Source organism: Eptesicus fuscus, chromosome 7 (genome assembly GCF_027574615.1).
Source record: "Eptesicus fuscus isolate TK198812 chromosome 7, DD_ASM_mEF_20220401, whole genome shotgun sequence".
Taxonomy (NCBI): domain Eukaryota; kingdom Metazoa; phylum Chordata; class Mammalia; order Chiroptera; family Vespertilionidae; genus Eptesicus; species Eptesicus fuscus.
In genome coordinates, this window is record NC_072479.1 from 76,858,344 (window position 1) to 76,879,778 (window position 21,435).

The window sequence follows — 21,435 nt, forward strand, 5'->3', positions numbered from 1 at the left end:
CCTGTGACCTTTAGGTGCACTGGACAATGCTCAACCAACTGAGCCACACTAGCCAGGGCTACTTTTAACAACTTTTTATCTTTTTTTCCTAAACTTTTTCAAAGCAATCAATTTCTTGCAACCATAGGTAAAAATTTTATAGTACAGATGGGGTATACAGTGAAAAGTAAGTCCTCCTAAGCCATCTACCCCAGGTTCTCAACAGAAGCAGCCAACCCCTGTTCCCAGTTATGATTTGCTGTGCTTGTCCACCTATGTCCTGTGCATCCATTGATGCTAATTATCTTTCTCCTACTGGGCAAAGACCACATTCCTAAATATGAAAACTTAAGGGCTGTTGTCCTACAGATATTTTTAAAGATTATTTCCCCATTATTTTTACAAGTCGGCCACAGGTGTATATTTAGCAGCATTACCAACGCCTGGTGGAATTCAGATTGCTGGGAAGACTCCTAATGATGGCTCCTACGAACAGCATGTATCTCATATGCAAAAGAAGATAAATGACACGATCGCTAAGAATAAAGAGTTATATGAAATAAATCCTCCAGTAAGTAAGCTAACTCTACCTTGTGAATATATAAGTTATTGTTTAGCTGTTAGTATATTTTTAGGTTATCTTACTTTGGACATTAAAGACTTTTTTCACTGTTTAGATATGTTCTCCTAATTACTCATTTTTCCCCCTCCCTTTACACCCTATGCTTAAATGTCTTCTTTTTAGGGACGCTCACTCTGGCCACCCTATTTAAGAATTGTAACTCTCTTATTAATTTTTTGTACTTCCCATCCCCGTTTCTTATCTATTGTTTGTTACTGCCAGTAGAATCAAGCTCTATCAGGACTGTATCCCTAATGCCTAGAACAGTTCCTTCTGGTATTTCTTTTATGAATACTTATTGAATAGTTAAATAGCTTAAAATCTTCTTCTTTTTTTAATAAAAAGAAAAATTGCTTACTTATGGTAAAGTGTGAAAGAATAGAGATTTTTCTAGTTTGGCATTTTTCTTACATTTTTTCTACCAGTCATTTCCATAGTCAGTCTTTTCACCAACTTTGCAATCGGTATCACAATGCCTCCTACTCTACAGATGTCTTATAGATTTAATCTGAATTGAAAGATGTGTTGAAGTAAGAGTGAAACTATTTGTTTTTATAAGTCTCTGATGATGAAATATTTCTGTAAAAGGTAAGTGTTTGGATAACATTATTTTTATTGTTATATTTTATATATGCTATTGAATTTTGGTTGGTCTACTGGAACAGTACATCTGAATTCCAGCTTCAAACTTATAGCTTTCTAGCAAAGTTACTAAGCTGGGAGGAATTTTAAGGACATGACTAGAGTTACATAGTTCAGTGTGGTAGACACTGGTCACATGTGGCTCTTAAGCACTTGATATGTGGCTAGTCTGAATTGAGATGTGCTGTTGGTATAAAATATACCAGTACACTGGATTTTGAAGATTTAGTAAATGAAAAAGAATGTAAAATGTCTTATGGATTCTTTTTATATTGATTACATGTTTCATTTGTATCTTTTTATATTATTACATATGAAGCTTGCTTTATATTTCTATTGAGCAGTGTTGATATAGAGTTTCTTTAAATTCATTGAAAACGTTAACATGTTAATATATTTACTTACATAGCCTTTGTAAAAACTTTCTGCAAAATGCTTTATTGACTGCTTGTTTGCTGTAATTAGTTTTCTTTTATAATTATATTTTTATATTTAAACATCTACTAGTAGTATTTATTCCTGTTGGGAAGAATGATTTGCAAAGATATATGTGAGGATTCCATATATGAATTGTAATGATATGAGCTGAACTGTCACGTAACAGTATTTATCAACTCTACTTCCATCCTCACCTCCCACAGGACCTGCCTCTTCCATTGTGTTTCTATTGTACCTGTATTTGCTTCTGTCATGGTGCCTGTTACATTTTAGTGCACTTAGTTTTACATGTCTCTCTTTCTTTACTGTAATAAAAGCCCCTTGTAGACAGAGACATATTTAGAGAATGTGAATTAAGTTACTTTATCTATTCAATAAATACTTATGAGCTACTGTTTAGTATTGCATTTTAGAGGAGGGAGTAAATCTTTCTTTTTAAAATATGTTTTTATTGATTTTTTTAGAGAGGGAGGGAGGGAGAGGGATAGACAGATAGAAACATCGATGAAAGACAAACATGGATCGGCTGCCTCATGCACGCCCCCTACTGGGGATCAAGCCTGCAACTTGAGCATGTACTCTGACCAGGAATCAACCCGGGACCTCTTGGTTCATGGGTCGATGCTCAACAACTGAGCCACACTGGCTGGGTGGGAATAAATCTTTTATGAATTTAAAAATCTCAACATATATGGATTTAATATGTTGAATATGACTGTATTTCTACAAAAGGACTAATCAATTTATGAGTATTCTACTATGGCTTTCCTTATTTCAATACTTGGTACATTCTGGTCTTTTAGCTTAACCTCTCAGAATTCGTTTGAAAAACTCAGTGTACAAGGCCACTACTCACATTACAGTTTTGTGTTTTCAATTTTCTAAAACAATGTATGCCCAACCTGAAAATGTGGATCAGTGTTCTGTATCTTAGAAAGGTAGCACCAGCTGAAGTGAGTGCTGTTGTTTAATTTTTTTCTCAATATCTTGAGAAACTTAAAAAAAATTTATTAAATTGATAGGGGTGACATTGGTCAGCATGAACATATATAGGTTTCATGTGTGGATTTCTATATTACAAGATCTGTGTATTGCACCGTGTGCTCACCATCCAAGTCAAGTCTCCTGTCACCTCATATTAGGACCCCCTTCTGCCCCCAACTCCTTCCCTCTGGCTGTTTGTGTTCACAAGTTTCAGTTTTATATCCCACATCTTACTGAAATTATATGGTTCTTAGTTTTTTCTGTCTTATTTCACTTAGCATAATGTTCTCAAGATCCATCCATGTTGCTAAGAAAAACATTTCTAATGCAAAGGTGTAGTACCACTTAACTGGAGATAACTCAGTCAACCAGAGTATCAAAATGAGGTGCAAAACGTTTATTTGGAATTAACAGCACCAGTGGTGAAACCTCATTATGAATCTAAGATATATTCAATTTCAGATAGTTACATTTGTTTCATCCATGATACAATAAAGAGAGGCATAACTAAATTTTAAACTGCTATACAATTATAAAATGAAGAATAGTTTCAATATTGCATTCAGGGTCAAAAGAACTGATCTAGACAAGTTCATCACTTACTAGTTTGCAAAAATCCAGGCAAACTACTCTACTTCTGAACTGCATCTCTTTCTCATTTTGTATTCATTATAATAGGCACCCTGTCAGATTTATATAGGGCAGGTTAATTTGGAGTACAAGCAAAATAAATGGATGTGAAAGTACTCCATAGATAGCTGTGTTATGAAACTGTGGTGGTAATCTTATGTAACCTATGCGCTAGTGATGAACATTTAAAATTAGCCTTTTGAAAAGCTTTTTCTTAGAACTTCCTTTTTTTTTAAGATGGGTCTGTTGCACTAATAATAAGCTATGTCTTTTGCATTTGTGCTCACATATCACATTCTCCTGATAATCCTTGTTGCCAACAGATATTTAGAACCTCTGGTTAGCTCTGATATTTGGCTATGTAATAGGAAAAAGCTGATTAAACCATATGGGATTGCACCTTACACTGACCTCAAAAAGATCATTATTGTAACTACCAAAGTTTATTTAGCTTAATAAGTAGTAAAGCAAATACATGTGTAATATGTGCACTATGTATACATACATACCTCTGTTATATTCCTCATTTTACTGTGTGGAGCTATGAAAAATTACCACTGGATAAGAAAAGATATAAAGAGTAGAATCATATTTAGGGGCACAAATCTTTAATTCTTTGTGGACTGTTAGGACTTTTAAATGCTGTGCAGAAAACACCTTCTCTACAAATGTCTTATAGATTTAATCTGGAAGGACTGCCAGTTCCCTACTCATTGTAGTTTTCTCTCTCTGCAGTAGATGTCAGTAATGCCTTGCCATGTCTGTTTTTGAATTAGTCTGCTGTTATCAATTAAAGAAAATATCCATATGCATACCTATAAAAAGTTAGTCATGAAGTTTATAATTAAATATACAATTTAAATATTTTTTGTAGACTTCCCCCAAAGGTAGTTGTCTGTAATGATAAAAGTTTAAAACCAGCCCTGACCGGTTTGGCTCAGTGGATAGAGCGTCGGCCTGCGGACTGAAGGGTCCCAGGTTCGATTCTGGTCAAGGGCATGTACCTGGGTTGTGGGCACATCCCCAGTAGGAGGTGTGCAGGAGGCAGCTGATCGATGTTTCTCTCTCATTGCTGTTTCTAACTCTCTATCTCTCTCCTTTCCTCTCTGTAAAAAATCAATAAATTAAAAAATAACAAAAAAAGTTTAAAACCAAACTAAAGTATGCAAATATCAAATCATTGTGTTATACACCTGAAACTAATATAATGTTATATGTCAATTATACCTCAATTAAAAAAAACCAAACTGAAATTATGGTCTTGTGTAATATAAAGCAATTATATATGTACATATATATTTTTAGGAGATATCTGAAGAGATTATAGGATCACCTATCCCAGAACCTCGACAACGCTCAAGACTCTTAAGATCTCAATCAGAAAGTTCTGATGAAGTTACAGAATTGGACCTTTCACATGGGAAAAAAGATGCTTTTGTTTTGGAGGTATTATTGCATTGGAGTAATTTCTTAAAGTTTTTAGATGTGTAATTTTACAATCATACTTGATGTGATTCTTTTGTATCATTACAACTGTTACAAATATAAAAAATATAATATGTAAATATTACAATAAACCTGAGAATTTCAGAACTTAGTAATATATTTTTGTTCAATACCAGAAGACCAATAACAATAATGCAGGTGGTTCTGGAAAAATTTATGTATGGGTTGAAATAAAATTAAATTAACTTTTGGAGCTATTTATTGTAAACTTGAATGAATTTAAATAAGAAATTAATGTGCTATTTTTTCACTTACTAGAATTCCCTGCTTTATATGTTGTAACATTTTACTACAATTATAACATTTTTACATGTAATAATATGGGCACTGTGAATTCTGAATGTAGTGTTTTCTTGTTGAATTCAGAAGTTATCATTGAACTTTCATTATAAAAATATACTCAGAACTAGCTTTCCTGGAGGATAAATGTGGTACAAAAGGTTCAGAGAGCCTCCTCTCTCACAAATTTGCTCCCCCTGCCCTCTAGAATGGTTAGCTTTGAAAGAGATAGATGCCTTTGAAATTGAAGGAAAGGAAAACAAATGAGGATGTTCAGAAATGTCCTGGTAAGGTGCCTGTTGAAAGAAAAAGTCAGGTGCCTTGATCTCAGTGAAGCAGGAAGCTGACGGTAGAATTGTATTGGAATGGGATTGGAGTTCTGAAGAGTCTAGAACAGTGCCTGAGAGTGTGATCAGGATGTCAGCCGTGGGAGATGCACAAGGCTTAACCTGAGGTAAGAGAGTTAATTTGTAGAAAACTCAATCTGTATGGATTTGTGCTTTTTTCTCATCTTTTTTTACTGTCTGAGAATGGAAAAATAATGGGAGTTGGTAAAGAATATGTCAGGTTAAGGAGGTAAAAGGATCCAGGGTACTGTTTAGAGCAGTGCTACTCAAAGTGGGCTGTGACTACCTGTAGTGTTAGCACTCTCTGGAAGTTTGTAAGAAATACCAATTCTGGGGATCTTAATTCAGACTTGGTAAATGAAAATTTCATGGTGGGGCCAAGGAATCTGTTTAACAAACTCTCCAGGTGAGTCTTAGCATTACCTGAAGTTTGATCTAGAGCATCATTGATACTTCTCATCCTGGGATCCTGACTAAGTAATGCACAGAAGTGCTTCAAATGTGGGCAGAAGATGGGGGGACAAGGTATAGATTCAGTAAGAGAAAGGGCAAAGGATAGGGGATTGCAGTTGGAGAATGCTTGAATCTGGGTGTGGAATGGTTTGGGGAACAGTGTTGAGGTATAGCCATGACCGAGGTAGCTAAGGTCAAGTGGGAGCGAAGGTGGTTCTGGAAATCACAGGGGTGATGTGAATGGAAGCACAGAGTATGTGAGGCAGGACTTAGACCCCTGATGTACAGGTGAATTCAGTATATGGTTAGTTGCATAGTTTCACTTTATTATTCACAGTGGAAAGTAGTGATATAAGAAAAATAGGATTATACTTAATTTTTAGGCGTGCCTTTAAATTTATCCCTACATAATTTTATTTTAAAGCAATCGTGTCTTTAGTCAAATTTTAAATTGCACTTTATTTATTTATTTATTTATTTATTTATTTTTAAAAATATATTTTATTGATTTTTTACAGAGAGGAAGAGAGAGGGATAGAGAGTTAGAAACATCGATGAGAGAGAAACATTGATCAGCTGCCTCTTGCACACCCCCTACTGGGGATGTGCCCGCAACCAAGGTACATGCCCTTGACCGGAATCGAACCTGGGACCCTTGAGTCCGCAGGGCGACGCTCTATCCACTGAGCCAAACCGGTTTCGGCTGCACTATATTTATTTAAACAATTAGAGATAATTTTTGCTTATGGTACCTTCTTTTGAAACATGCCCTCCTAAAGGATTGAGAAAAGGCTTGTTAAAAGAAAAAACTAATTATACTTACAAATTATTTCACTTGGGAATATTTATAATTATTACTGTAGAGAAATATACCGATATTTGAAAAGAATTTCTTTCAAGTTTTATATTTTAATTTAGGGAAAAGGTTCTTTGTTGACTCTTAAGTTTTTTATTTAGTAAAAATTTTTTTTTTTAATTGAAACAATTACATATTTATTACTTATGTAATAGTTTAAATCTTTCTATTTTCAGATTGATGACACAGATGCTATGGAAGATGTACATTCTCTCCTTACTGATGTTCCTCCTCCTTCAGGTAAACAGAAAAAATTACCTTTGAGATGAGACTCTTTTTTTTTTTGCACATCAGTATTTTAGTTCATAATTATTATGGTACTAACTTTATGTTAGAGGCTTTATCAGTGTCACACCTTGTCATGTGCTTTGCTGCTCCGAGGCGGAAAACAGGTTTAAAATATTTATGTTAGAACTTAGGTGAACTGATTTTTAATCCTTTTAAGATTACACATTTTTTAAAAAGTGGTAATTTGTTAAGATGGTCTAACATTTTAGAAAAGAATAAATGGTTCTTATTATAGTTAGAATGTCATGTAATAATTATAGTTAGAATGTCATGTAATAATTGAAACAGGTTATTCTTAACACAAAAATAAATGAAATATCATATTTTAACTATAATTTATTTTGACAGGCTTTTATAGTTGCAATACAGAAATTATGCCTGGCATAAATAATTGGACATCTGAAATACAGGTGAATCTTTCATTTTTAATTTTAAATAAATACAACATAAGTGATTTTAGCAAGTTCCTTCTTAATATATGTTTTCTTTTTCACTTCCTTATTGCAATTAAAATGTTACCCTTTTTCATAACACATTAGTTATTATTGTTCATTATTGGCAGTTTTATTGTTATAGTGAGTAGTTAAAGTAATAAAATGCTATACTATCATATCTCCCCATATTTAGATGTTCACATCAGTAAGAGTAATCCGATTAAGCAGCCTTAACCTGACTAATCAAGCCCTCAATAAGAACTTTAATGATCTCTGTGAAAATTTGCTCAAGGTAGGTACCTTCTGACTAACTATTTTAGTTAAAACTCCTAAGAATCATGAAATTGAAAATGTGTACATATTGTCTGGAATACCTTACACAGTTATGGGCTAAATTATATTTATCTACATATCAACTTAGCTCTGCCATCAGATAAAATGCTAAAGTCCTATCTATCTTAATATACCATACTATAAAAGAAATATATTTTAAGTTATCTGATAGCTTTAAACTTCATAAAAATCTATTGTGTGTATGTAAATTTAAAATACATTTTTCTTATATTATTTTTATGACATTTATAGATATGATTAAACCTTATTGTCTGCCATAATATTAAAAACTAGAGGCCCAGTGCATGAAATTTGTGCACTGGAGGGCAGGGGTTCCTCAGCCTGGCCTGTGCCCTCTCACAGTCCGGGAGCCCTGCAATCTATTGCCCTCAGAGGGAGGCCCCGCCCACCCAGCTGGGGCTCCGTGATGGATCACCCCCACAGAGGGAGGCCCTGCCCACCCGCCACAGTTGCCAGTTGGTGGCTTGGGCCTCCCTCTTTGGGGCGATCGTGGAGCCCCCCGATTGATTACCCAGTTGGCCGGTGGTCTGGGCCTGCCTCTGCGGGGCAATCATGGGGCGATGGCCGGGCCCCCAACCAATTGCATCACACCCATCTTGGCTGGCCTGGCGCTAGTGGGTGTCATCACGTGGTCATCCGGACGATCGTTCCACTGATCGGCTGTTCGGTCAATTTGCAAATTATGCTGTTATTATTATAGGCTAAAGGCCCGATGCACGAAATTTGTGCAAGGGCCTTGGCCGTGGCCCCTGCCCAGGCGGCTTTGTCCAGAAGGAAGAATGTCTGGGAGGACATCTGGTCTAATTAGCATATTATACTTTTATTATTATAGATGGATTCTTTATGTAAGGATAAACAAAACAATTGGACCAGCTTTCTTTTAATCCTTTAAACTTTCCATTTGCCATAATGTGCATTAAAATGTCAGTTTTTGTAAATTTTTAAATGAAAAGAAATGACATTGCTAATATTTTCTATTGTATAGAGCCTGTATTTTAAACTACGCTCTATGATCCCCTGCTGCCTTTGCCATGTAAATTTTACAGTATCTCTTCCTGAAGATGAGTTAATTCAGGTAATTAAGATTCAGTCTATTATTAAAGAAGATTTCTAGCTTTTATCTGGTCTGTTATAATATTACAAATATGCTATAATTAAATAACTATAATTAAAGCTGTTTTACTTAAAAATATTTTGAAACATATTAGTATGAAACATACTGTGTATATTTTATTTTCCTGAACTCTGGTTATCTGAAGTTGGAATTACATTTGTGCTCCAGCATATATACAATAGGATTTGTACTTATATGCAATTTCTCCAGTCCCCATCTGTTAGACAAAGTTCTTGAGCTCTTTCTGGAATATCTATGTTTAGGTGTACATGTTGGGCTTAGTTATAGTTTGAATATCTGAGCTGATGTATAATTCTCTGAGAATTTTAACCAGAATTATAACAGAGAATCTTAACCAGGAAAGGCAAATTAGCCAATTAGTGTAAGTTGTTCCATGGTACTGAGTAGTAAATGTAAGAAACTTATTTTGACAATGATTATTTTGCTAATCTTACTGTTTCTGTGATTCTAGGTTACAGTCACAGCCGTTGCAATAACTTTTGACAAAAATCAGGCTTTACAGACGACAAAAACACAGGTTGAAAAGTCATTGCAAAGAGGTAAATCTATGATGAGTGGGATCATAGTTCATGTTTGTCTACATTATAGTTTAGTGATAAAATATAGAGGATAATAGATTAAATAAATGAATTGTTTCTTGAAGAGAATCTGCCACTTTTTGCTTATCAAAGTAACGGTGTGGATAAGCATATGGCTGATTTGATACTTTTTATACATGAAAAGGTGGTGGACTGGTATTTACATAGAGATACTGTTTTTTTATAGATTTAAATTGTAGCATATTAATTCTGCAGTAACTTAGAGGTTTCTATCCTAGTATCTCTAAGGAGGTCCTCAAGGCATTTGAGAAACTACTGATGTAGTAAGCATCACGTGTTTTTCTTAGGAAAAGTCCCATAGTAGTCAATAGATTTTCAGAGTTGTCATTTACCCAGTAAAATGTAGAAAGTATCATTCTTTTTTGTTTTGTTAGGTGTTAAAAGTAGGATTTTGTTTTCATATTTATTTTTATTGTATTTTTTAAAAAATATTTTTTTATTGATTTTACAGAGGAAGGCAGAGGGAGAGAGAAATAGAAACAGCAATGATGAGAGAATCATTGTTTGGCTACCTCCTGCATGCCTCCTACTAGAGATCAAGCCCACAACCAGGGCATGTGCCCTGACCAGAAATCGAACTGTGGCCTGCTTCCATGGGTTGACGCTCAACCATTGAGCCATACTGACCCATCATATTTTGACAGTATTGCAGATATCTCCCATTTTCTCCCTTTTTGCCCCTCTCCACCCAACGCCCACCCTATGTCAGGCCGTCCCCATACTATTATCTATGTCCATTTGGTTAATATCTTTCTGTCCCACCTCCCAAACCCTGCTGAGGTCTGTTATTCTGTTCCATGCATCTATACCTCTGGACCTAATTCATTCATCAGATTCCACATGTAAGTGAGATCATGTGATATTTGTCTTTCTCTACCTGGCTTATTCAGCTTAGCATAGTAGTCTCCAGGTCCATTCATGCTATCTCAAAGGGTAAGATATCCTTCTTTTTTACTGCTGCATATTATTCCATGGTGTAAATGTACCACAGCTTTTTTTATCCCTTCATCTACTGATGGGCACTTGGGCTATTTCCAGATAACACTGCTGTGAACATAGGGATGCTTACATTCTTCCTGATTGGTGTTTCAGGATTCTTAGGATATATTCCCATAAGTGGATCGCTGTGTCAAAAGGCAGTTTCACCTTTAATTTCTTGAGGAAACCCCACACTGTGTTCCACAGTGGCTACACCAGTTTCCATTCCCACCAGCAGTGTACTAGGGTTCCCTTTTCTCATCATCCTTGCCAGCGCTTGTTTGTTGATTTATTGATGGTAGCCATTCTGGCAGGTGTGAAGTGATACCTCATTGTAGTTTTAATTTACATCTCTCTGATGATTAGTAATGTTGAACATTTTTTTTATGTGTTTATTGGCCATCTGTATGTCCTCTTTGTAGAAGTGTTTATTCAGGTCTTTTGTCCATTTTTAATTGAATTATCCTGGTGTTGAGTTGTATGAGTTCTTGTATAATTTGGAAGTTAACCCTTTATCAGATGTATCATTGGTGAATATGTTTTCTCACACAGTAGTTTCCCTTTTCATTTTGTTAATGGTTTCTTTTGCTGTGCAGAAGCTTTTTAGTTGGATGTAGTCCCATTTGTTAATTTTTTTCCTTTGTTTCCCTTATCCTAGGCGAAGTCTCAGTGAAAATACTGCTAAATGAGATTTTACTGCCTATATTTTCTTATAGGATTTTTATGGTTTTGTGACTTACATTTAAATCTTTTATCTATTTTAAGTTTATTCTTGTGTATGGTGTAAGTTGGTGGTTTAGTTTCATTTTTTGCATGTACCTGTTCAGTTTTCCCAATACCATTTATTGAAGAGACTGTCTTTACTCCATTGTATGCTCTTGCCTCCTTTGTCAAATACCAATTGACCATATTGGCGTGGGTCAATTTCTGGGGTCTCTGTTCTGTTCCATTGGTCTATTTGCCTGTTTTTGTTCCAGTACCAGGCTGGTTTTTTTTGTGTTTTTTTTTTTTAAATCTTTATTGTTGCAAGTATTACATATGTTCTCCTTTTCCCCCTCTCCCATTGACCTCTTCTAGGCTGCCTCCATCCCCCGCCCAGGCCTTCACCACCCTATTGTCTGTGTCCATGGGTTATGCATATATGTATACAAGTTCTTTGGTTGATCTCCTCCTACCTACCCACCCTTCCCTGCCTTCCCTCTGAGATTCCACAGTCTGTTCCATGCTTCTATGACTCTGGATCTCTTTTGTTCATCAGCTTATTTTAACCCCTTATTAGACGTATCACTAGAATCCACATATGAGATCATAGTACCAGGCTGTTTTGATTACAGTGGTTCTGTAGTATAGTTTGATATCAAGTATTGTGATTCCTCCTACGTTATTCTTCTTTCTCAACATTGCTGTGGCTGTTCGGGTGTTTTTTTTTTTTTGGTTCCGTATAAATTTTGGAATATTTGTTATAGATCTGTGAAATATGTCATTGATATTTTAATTGGGATTTCATTGAATCTATAGATGGCATTGGGTAGTATGGACATTTTAATGATGTAATTCTTCAGTTCATGAACACGGTATATGCTTTCACTTGTTTGTATCTTCCTCTCTTTCCTTTTTCAGTGTTCTATAGTTTTCCGAGTATAGGACTTTTACCTCGTTGGTTAAGTTTATTCCCAGATATCTTATTTTTTGTTGCAATGGTAAATGGGATTTTTTTTTTTTTTTTAGTTTCTCTTTCTGAGAGTTCATTATTGGTGTATAAAAATGCCATCTATTTCCAGGTATTAATTTTGTATCCTGCTACTTTGCCAAAGTTACTTACTAAATATAGCAATCTTTTGGTAGAGTCTTTTAGGGTTTTCTATGTGCAATATATGCCATCTGCGAATAATGATAGTTTTACTTCCTCCTTTCTAATTTGGATACATTTTATTTCTTCTTTCTGTCTGATCTCTGTGGCTAGGACCTCCAGTATTACGTTGAATAAGAGTGGTGAAAACAGACATCCCTGTCTTGCTCCTGATCTTAAGGAAAATGCTTTTAGTTTTTGACCATTGAGTATGATGTTAGCTGTAGGTTTGTCATTTATGACCTTTATTATGTTGAGTTATGATCCCTCTATTCCCACTTTCCCGAGAGTTTTTAATCAAAAATGAGTGCTGGATTTTGTCTAATGCTTTTTCTGTGTCTATTGATATGATCATATGATTTTTATCTTTCATTTTGTTTATGTGGCATATCACATTTATTGATTTGTGAATATTGAACCATCCTTGCTTTACTGAAATAGATCCCACTTGGTCATGGCGTATGATTTTTTTTTAATGTATTGCTGGATCCTATTTGCTCATATTTTGTTGAGGATTTTAGCATCCACATTCATCAGGGATTTTAGCCTATAATTTTCTTTGTAGTGTCTTTATCTGGTTTTGGAATTAGGATAATACTAGCCTCATACAAAGAGCTTGGAAGTCTTCCCTCCTCTTACATTTTTTGGAAGAGTTTGAGGAGGACAGGTGTTAATTTGTCTTAGAATGTTTGGTAAAACTCACCTGTGAAGCTACCGGGTCCAGGGCTTTTGTTTGCTGGGAGTTTTTTGATTACCGCTTCAATTTCATTAGTTGCTATTGGCCTATTCACATTTTCTGATTCTTCCTGATTACGTTTTGGCAGGTTGTACGTAGGGTTTGTCTGTTTCTCCCAGGTTGCCCACTTTGTTGGCATATAGATGTTCAAAGTATTTTCTTACAATCTATTATACCAGATTCTTAATTTAAAAAAAATTAATAGTAGGTTATTACTAAATAATTAGTGTTTTTCTTGCTTCCTAAGCCTCTACAGATAATGAAGAACTTCTGCAGTTTCCACTGGAACTCTGTTCAGATTCACTTCCTTCTCATCCTTTTCCACCAGCTAAAGGTTGGTTAAATAAGGGAAATGAAAACCCAAATCCTAGTTTCTAGTGTTTTTTACTTGCTTCATTATTGTAGATAATCTTAGAATCTTGAGATGAAGATTTACTCTTCATTCTTTCATTGTTATGTTCATATTCATAAAGGGGGGGAAGTAATATTCTCATTTTAATTTCTCAAGTAATGTCAGCATATTATTAAGTTAATTTTTCATATGAGACTCCATTTTTATATATCAAATGTATTAAAGTTTTATTTTTAGAGATTTGGATTTACCATACTGATTTATTTGATATATTTGAAATTTATATTATGTTTGGTAATTTTTTTCAGCAACAATTAAACCTTACAAAAATATTCATTTTGAAAATGACAACAAACTACTTATTATCTCCAGAGGTATTTGGAGAGGTTTTGGGTGGCAGCAGTAATGTGAGAAAGGAATATGTTTTTGTCTCTCTTAGGTATCTTGGGTACAATTGAGGAACATTTTTAGGTACTTACAAGATACTGCCATTTTTTCAAATAAAAAATGATCATCTCTTAATAACAGTACATCTACTTAGAACTAACACTCTTTGGAGAAAATGGTAGTTTTTCATTTTTCTTCTGATTTCAGTGCAATTTTTATTATAAAATTTATAGAATTATTATACTTTACTTCATAGCATTACATATATAATAAATGTAGTTTGTGTTTTTCCTAAATGTTTTATTCTGAAAAATGGTACATCTGTTATTTAAAAAACCATATTGACTTTTCTGATTTTTATATTTTATAATACAAGTGAAATTATTTCATGATTTCTACTTATCAAGTATATTATCTGATACCAAATTAGATGTAATACGGAATAGTTTTATACTCACATTGCATGTATATTAATAATCTTTACTAAATCAGTACAAAGCCTGTCCATATAGATAAGTAGATCCCATCTCTTATTTTGAAGTTGGAAAGATGAGGTACTTTCAAATTCTGAACTTTCTGACATGGTAACTGTGGTCCTTTTTCCTTTTTGTCTAAATTAAAATTCTAATTTAGAACTCCATGGAGAATTTTTTCATACTTCAACTTCCTTGAAAGAATAGAGAGGAAAAATCAAATCCAAAGATAATCTGAGTTCAGCTTTATAAAATAAATATAGTTTCCAGAATAAAAAGTAGAACTGTTAAGAATCTCCCTTGAACTGACTAGACAGGATTTTTTTTAATATCTACTTTATACAGAAATGTGTATTTAATGTAGGGTTAGTTCCAAACTACTTTTAGGTATCATTTTTATTCATCCTTACCCTGAAATGTGGGGGGCTGGGTATGGGGGTAGGGGGTGGGGAGAAACAAAACAAAAAACGAATTAACAAAAAACATTTCATCAATTGCTAATCTATTGGAATATATATGTGTTCTTGGGGTTCCTGTTAGCTGTATTTTACCATGTTAATAGCTACTGAGTTCTGTAGATCAAATTTAAACTCTTAAGTTTGCTTTATCTGTGTTGATAACACAGTATCCGCAGTCCTTTCAAAGGTCATTATAACTAGTATTTCTTGTCATTAGTATATTTTGTGTAAATTATACTGTGTGAACTGAAGAATAAGGAAAGAAGAATACCTAAAATATTTGCAATTCAATTTAAGGAGTGTAGAGAAGGGCCATGGGTGGAGTAATAAAGCAACAGACCTGGGATCTCTTCTCAGTTCTGCTACTCAGAAGTGTGAGACTTGAGGCCAACTTAAACCTCAATTCCTCATTGTAAAACGTGAAAGGAATAAGGTTCCCTCTAGCCTTTTAAATTCTCCAATTCCCTGGGTTTCTGTAGTTTGTGGTTCTTCCAATTAACATATTCCCATTATTAAAAACAAATTAAAAGTTAAATTATGCCTATGGTCACACTGAACTTAAAATTTTCCAAATAGCTTCTAATTAGTTAAACCAATAATTTTTAAACCATAGTGTTTCTTCAGAGGTGCCTCATGACTTCCCAGGAGGCAGGGTGGGAAGGGAGGGAGCTGAAAAGGGTTGGGGATGTGAGGGCTAGGTCTCTGGACCCCCTACCCTACCTCTGAACTAGAGCAGCTCCGATTCAGTGTGTTTTTGCGTATCTGTTTTCTACATGTGATTTTGTTTGAAGAAAGGGTTTCAAAGTTGGGAAATAATGGAATCAGATCATTTCACCTTTATTATCATTGTCATCACCATCATCTTGTTCATAATGATCAACATCATCACAACCAGTACTAATGTGTATAAAACTTTTTATACTAAGTGCTTAACTGAAAAACCTATGTGCTTTTCCATGAATATTGCATTTCAAAATCATCAGTAAGCACTAAAAAGTTTCTGTATCTGTTGTAAACAGTTTTGTAGTTTGTGGTTTATGTTGCATGCTTATTTATTGTCTTTGTTCCCTCAAAGTCTTTTTAGGAGGACATGGGCTATACCAAATATATTTGAAAAAGTTATTTTAAAGAAAGTATTTTCGAATATTAGAGGATAGGATGAGTTTTGTAAAGATCCTAAAAATGTTATAATAGAGTGTTATAACATGAATGTAGCAACTGGGCATTATAACATGAAGAAAAGGCTTTGAGTAGAGAATAAACATACCTGGAAAAAATTAAGCATAACAATTCAGAGGAAACAGGCAGGAGAGGGCAAGGTAAGAGTGCTAGGAATAAATGTTCAAAAATGTTTCTACTTTTAAAAAATATTTTTATTGATTTCAGAGAGGAAGGGAGAGATAGAAACATCAATGATGATAGAGAATTAATCATTGATTGGCTGCCTCCTGCACGCCCCACACTGGGGACCGAGCCCCTAACCTGGGCATGTGCCCTAACTGGGAATCAGGAATTGAACCATGACCTCCTGGTTCATGGGTCGATGCTCAACCACTGAGCTACATGAGCTGGGCTCTTCTCTACTTTTCTATATGCAACCCACAGAGGCTTAAAAGTCAACTACTAATACTAAGAAGTAAATAAATATATATAGTTTTTATAGTTTTGTTAGTTCAGTTAGCTAAGCTGATGGAGCTTTTCTTTTTTTAATTCTGAAAATTTTGGATTCTATTACAAATAGGATAATTTGTTAAAATGTTCATTTTCTTTTATGTTGACAGAGTAGTTTTAAGAGCTAAGTTAAGCGCAGTATATTTATTAATACTTCCATCTTTTCACTTGTAGATAAACCTTTTCTTATCCTTTCATGTTATTGGAAATGAGTGAATATTATGTGAAGAAAAGATGCTTCAATTATATGTATCCTATTTCTGTGTATAGAGTAAGCCTGGGCCTGAATTGTCCATCCATGTTCAATTTTTTTCTTCCATCTTTTGTTATATTTGGTTTTGTTTCTCAAGGTAACAAAATAGTTTGAAGTATGTCTCAAATTTATGGTTGGCTTGGTGTTACCTTGCTAGTTATCTTGATTTTTCAAATTTGAAATATTAAAAGGTGCTGAGCTGAAATAATTTCTTAAAGGACATTGTCATAAGAAGGTCATCCAAATATTTTGATGAATACTATGAGGATCATAGATGATGTGGCGTTGACATAAATTATTTTCACGTGAAGCTGTGTTACCAGAAAAAAGATGGCTATAGTGAATTTTTATGCCACTTTCATAGTGTTTTTCCTAACTATTAATACCTAGACTTCAGTTTTTCTTGAAATAGTTTCAAGAGACTTATAAAATGATATATATAGGAAAAAAGGGATCAAATATAGTAAAAATGGGGAATCTGAGTGAATATAATTTGCGTGGAAAGTAAAAAATAAGTTAGTAAGATTTTTCTCATAAACTGTAGTTGATCTCAAGAATTTTAAACATGTAATTTTCATAAAAGATTAGCATATTTAGATGCATTTCTAAAGATATAAATCTTGAGATATTAGATACCATATTGTAGGGTTTAAGGACTTACATTAATGATAAAAGTGTATGAATTTTATCCTATTATAAATAAATTTCAAATACTTTACAAATCTAATCTATAATAGGATAGTATTTTCATTAAAAGTTTGAGAGTTTTAAGACTTGAAAGGTTTGATTAAACTGATCCTAGTTTTTATATACTGTTGGATAAAACTGTATAGAGGAAAAGTTTTTATAATACCCACCTTGTTCCTGCTTTCATTTTGCTTTATGCTGGCATGATTTCCTCATGCTCAGTGGCATAAGCTATATGCTGCCAAGATTACTCTTTTCATTAAGCAGCTGCTGACTAATGTGACAAGCATAGGCCAAAATCTGGGTTTCAATATAAAAGAAAACAAGTTGGCTTATTCATTAAATATGTTGTACTCCATAATTAGGTATCCACATCAGAAGTTTTTTTTTTTTAATCTTTTATTGTAGGTTTATAAGAATTAGTTTTTCTTTTTGTTAAATCAAATTTGATTTTAAAAGATATCTTAACTTTTTAAATTTAATGACTTCCCTCACATTATTTTAAACTAGCTATTAGAAATATAAATCTATGAAACCTTTAAAGTTAGCTTTTTTTTCCCCTGCCAACTAACAGTTCTGAATTCTTACAAGTCTAAATAATTCATTATACTAACTTAATATCTTTATATATTAACAACTCATTGCATGCCTGTTTTTTTTCTCTCTCTCTTTAAAATATATTTTGTCCTAATGACCAAATGGTATTAACAATAGAAAGTTCTCCATGTTATTGATGACCACGACAATCCACAGGAGATTTTGAAAGGGAGAGATACTGAGGGAAAGGAGAATGAGAGGAAAATAGAAACTAAAGAGAGAAAAGTGTGTGGAAAACTTACCCACAAAATGGAAGGAAGGAAGAAAAGAATCGACGGAGAAGTAGGGTTAAGGAATTTTAGCTTCTTTAAGGTAGCTTGAGGACAGTAAAAGCTGGAGTAGGAAGTAAAAAAAAAGCAAAGAAAAACTGAATTGAGTTACTGATGGAAAACAGGGATTATTTGGAAGAGACGATATAAGGAGGAGTGGGTACCTGGTAACGGAGGCAGGAAAACAATAAAGGGTGATTGAAGGAAAAGCACAAGTGGTTTAGGATGTTGTACATCCTAAAGCTGGAAGCTTTAACGACCCAGGTAGGGAAGCTACTTAATAGTCTTTGTCCTCTAGCGCAGTGGTCAGCAAACTGCAGCTCGCGAGCCACATGCGGTTCTTTGGCCCCTTGAGTGTGGCTCTTCCACAAAATACCACGTGTGGGTGCGCACGTACAGTGCGATTGAAACTTCGTGGCCCATGCGCAGAAGTCGGTTTTCAGCTCTCAAAAGAAATTTCAGTTGTTGTACTGTTGATATTTGGCTCTGTTGACTAATGAGTTTGCTGACCACTGCTCTAGCGTATGTATTACCTTTATAATTGAAATTTTTTCCTTATGGACTGTCCAAATTGAAGTTCTATCTTTCCTATGCCTTAATAATTTTTAACTATAATATGGCTATTTTATTACCAATCCACCAGTATTTGAATATAATTATGGACAAAGTTTATGCTGAATGTTCATATACATCCTTTATCTAACTTGGTTATTAATCCAGATTTTATAGTTATATGACTTAGCTAATCAGTGCATTATAGATTGATGGAAATGCCTAATCTGCCAGAGAACTTTTTCATAATTTGCAGGAATTTTTTCAGTTTTAGTAATTTTCTTAGGTTGACCATGTAAGATTGTCTCAAATATTTTTTAATTATTAAGAGCAAAGATATTTTGTGAATTCTAATGATACAAAGTGAGTTAGTGGTCAGTATAGAACTTTATCATAGTTAATCAACACCTTTGTCATTGGTATGACAGATTAATTAGGAAAATAAGGAAGCCTCAACCTTTAGAGGCATTGGAACATGTATAATTGAGGGAGGAAGAATTCTTGCCACATTTTTTTCTTTGTCATCATTTTGCTCATTTTCACTAAACTGCTTTTACTTAGGTTAGTCCCCCTCCCCACACCATTAGGGCTTGTTAAATATTGCTAGAATGTACTAAGAGAATAAGAAAGCCATATGTGCTGTGTGTGTGCCAGGCTAACTTTCTAGGGTTGATTATTTGGGGATAATAGGGTTATCACTTACTAGTGCTTTTTAAAACAAAATAATCTTTTTCTTGTATTCAGTGGGAAAGGAAATCGTAAGAGAAGTAGGCTGCCATGTGGCTTGATTGAGACTCTCTTTACAGCTAGAATGGGGACCTAACATAAGTGTTTGTCTCAAACTCTTTCACATAGATACACAAATGGCCCACACTAAGCATTAGCCCTCAACAAAGCCCAAATGACTTTAATAAGATTTCTTTTTAATCAAAATTACTAGTTTGTCAATGAGCCAGACAGCTTATATATGTAGTACCTTCTCTTCTGAAAAGCCTGTTGCCTGGGAACGCAAGTTGTAATCAGAAGGAGCAGTGTGACAGAGAGCCCGATATTTGAAGTAGTCAAACCAGTGCAAGGTGCTGCCAGGACCAGCTCACCCTGGGCCTTTTCTCGGAGAGAAAAAATTAAGGTCATAGCTAGCATATTAATAGATGAACCTGCTCTTCTTAAGTGAGATAAATCTTTTCTCTCGCCCTTTCCCTTAAGAATGTCTCCAATTTTAAAACTGATTTTTTTCCCAGATTTTAATTCAAACGCATTCATATTTGAGGGCCAGGAATAAATATTTTCCTTTGCTTTTATTTTTCCTCTTCCCTATCCTTTGTAAAATTTGATGGGAAAAGTAGTAAATGCACATGGTGGAAAGTTCAAATCCTACCAAAAAAATTATATAGTCCAATAAAGCATTCATCTCCCTTCATTTCCCTTCCCAAGAGGCAACTACTACTCTTTAAACATGTTTTTATTGATTTCAGAGAGAGGAAGGGAGAGGGAAAGAGGGATAGAAACATTGATGAGAGAGAAACATTATGGACTGGTTGCCTCCTGCATGCCCCCTTCTGGGGATTGAGCTCAGAAACCCGGGCATGTGCCCTATCTGGGGATTGAACTGTGACTTCTGGTTCATGGGTCAATGCTCAACCACTGAACCACACAGCACAGGCAAGACAACTACTCTTTTTAAAAAAATATATTTTTTTTATTGATTTTAGAGAGAGAGAGGGAGAAACATCCGTGAGAGAGTTTGATGCTCTGCTCTGGTCTTGTTCTCTAGTTGTTTCTTTCTTTCTTTTTTCTTTCTTTTTATTTCAGAGAGGAAGGGAGAGGGAGAGAGAGACAGAAACATAAGTGATGAGAGAGAATCATTGATCAGCTGCCTTCTGCACACCCTTTACCAGGGATTGAGCCCACAACCTGGGCATGTGCCCCTGACCGGAATCGAACCTGGGACCCTTCACTCCGCAGGTCAACACTCGATCCACTGAGCCAAACCGGTGAGGGCTGAGGCAACTGCTCTTAATAGCTTATTATCTGTCTTTGCAAATACATTTTATATTTTTCTTTTTTAAAAACACAAATATTATACACATCATTGTGTACCTTTGTGTTTTCTTTTCACTTGCTAAACTTAGAGATGGGAACAGATACTTTTTTTTTCTTTTTAAGACAAAGTTCTTTTTTAAAAAAAAATGTGTTTTTATTGATTTTTAGAGAGAGAGGAAGGGAGAGGGATAGATAGAAACATAGATGACAGAGAAACACCATCACTGCTTGCCTCCTTCCTGCACACCTGTACTGGGGATCGAGCCTGCAACCTGGGCATATGCCCTGTCTGCGAATCAAACTGTGACCTCTTGGTTCCTGGGATAGATGCTCAACTGCTGAGCCACACTGGCTGGGAGGGAACAGACACTTTTTACATTTAAACTCTTTTTGTGGACATTTGCCTCTAACATATATAGTTGCTATTGGGGAATCCCATATTACCCAGATAATATTGAGGTACAGAGATAATTTCACTTCAGTGATTTTCACTTTTTTTTTTTTTAGCTTCCTCCCCTGCCCCTACATTTTAAAAACTTTCACAGAATTCCTAATTTTCTATAATTCTATGCTCACCAAGGGCA

The 21,435-nt window shown here is 34.7% G+C and overlaps 1 protein-coding gene across 1 annotated transcript in view; it reads left to right on the plus strand.

Moving 5' to 3' along the window:
* Positions 1 to 21,435, plus strand: part of C2CD5 (C2 calcium dependent domain containing 5) — a 116,953-nt gene that overhangs the window by 88,777 nt on the left and 6,741 nt on the right. Inside the window, exons 17-24 of the mRNA XM_028144024.2 lie at positions 386 to 550; positions 4,601 to 4,741; positions 6,913 to 6,976; positions 7,373 to 7,434; positions 7,652 to 7,750; positions 8,798 to 8,887; positions 9,399 to 9,486; positions 13,357 to 13,443. Of these exons, the coding sequence (XP_027999825.1) occupies positions 386 to 550; positions 4,601 to 4,741; positions 6,913 to 6,976; positions 7,373 to 7,434; positions 7,652 to 7,750; positions 8,798 to 8,887; positions 9,399 to 9,486; positions 13,357 to 13,443 (796 nt within the window). The remainder of the gene's footprint in view (positions 1 to 385; positions 551 to 4,600; positions 4,742 to 6,912; positions 6,977 to 7,372; positions 7,435 to 7,651; positions 7,751 to 8,797; positions 8,888 to 9,398; positions 9,487 to 13,356; positions 13,444 to 21,435) is intronic.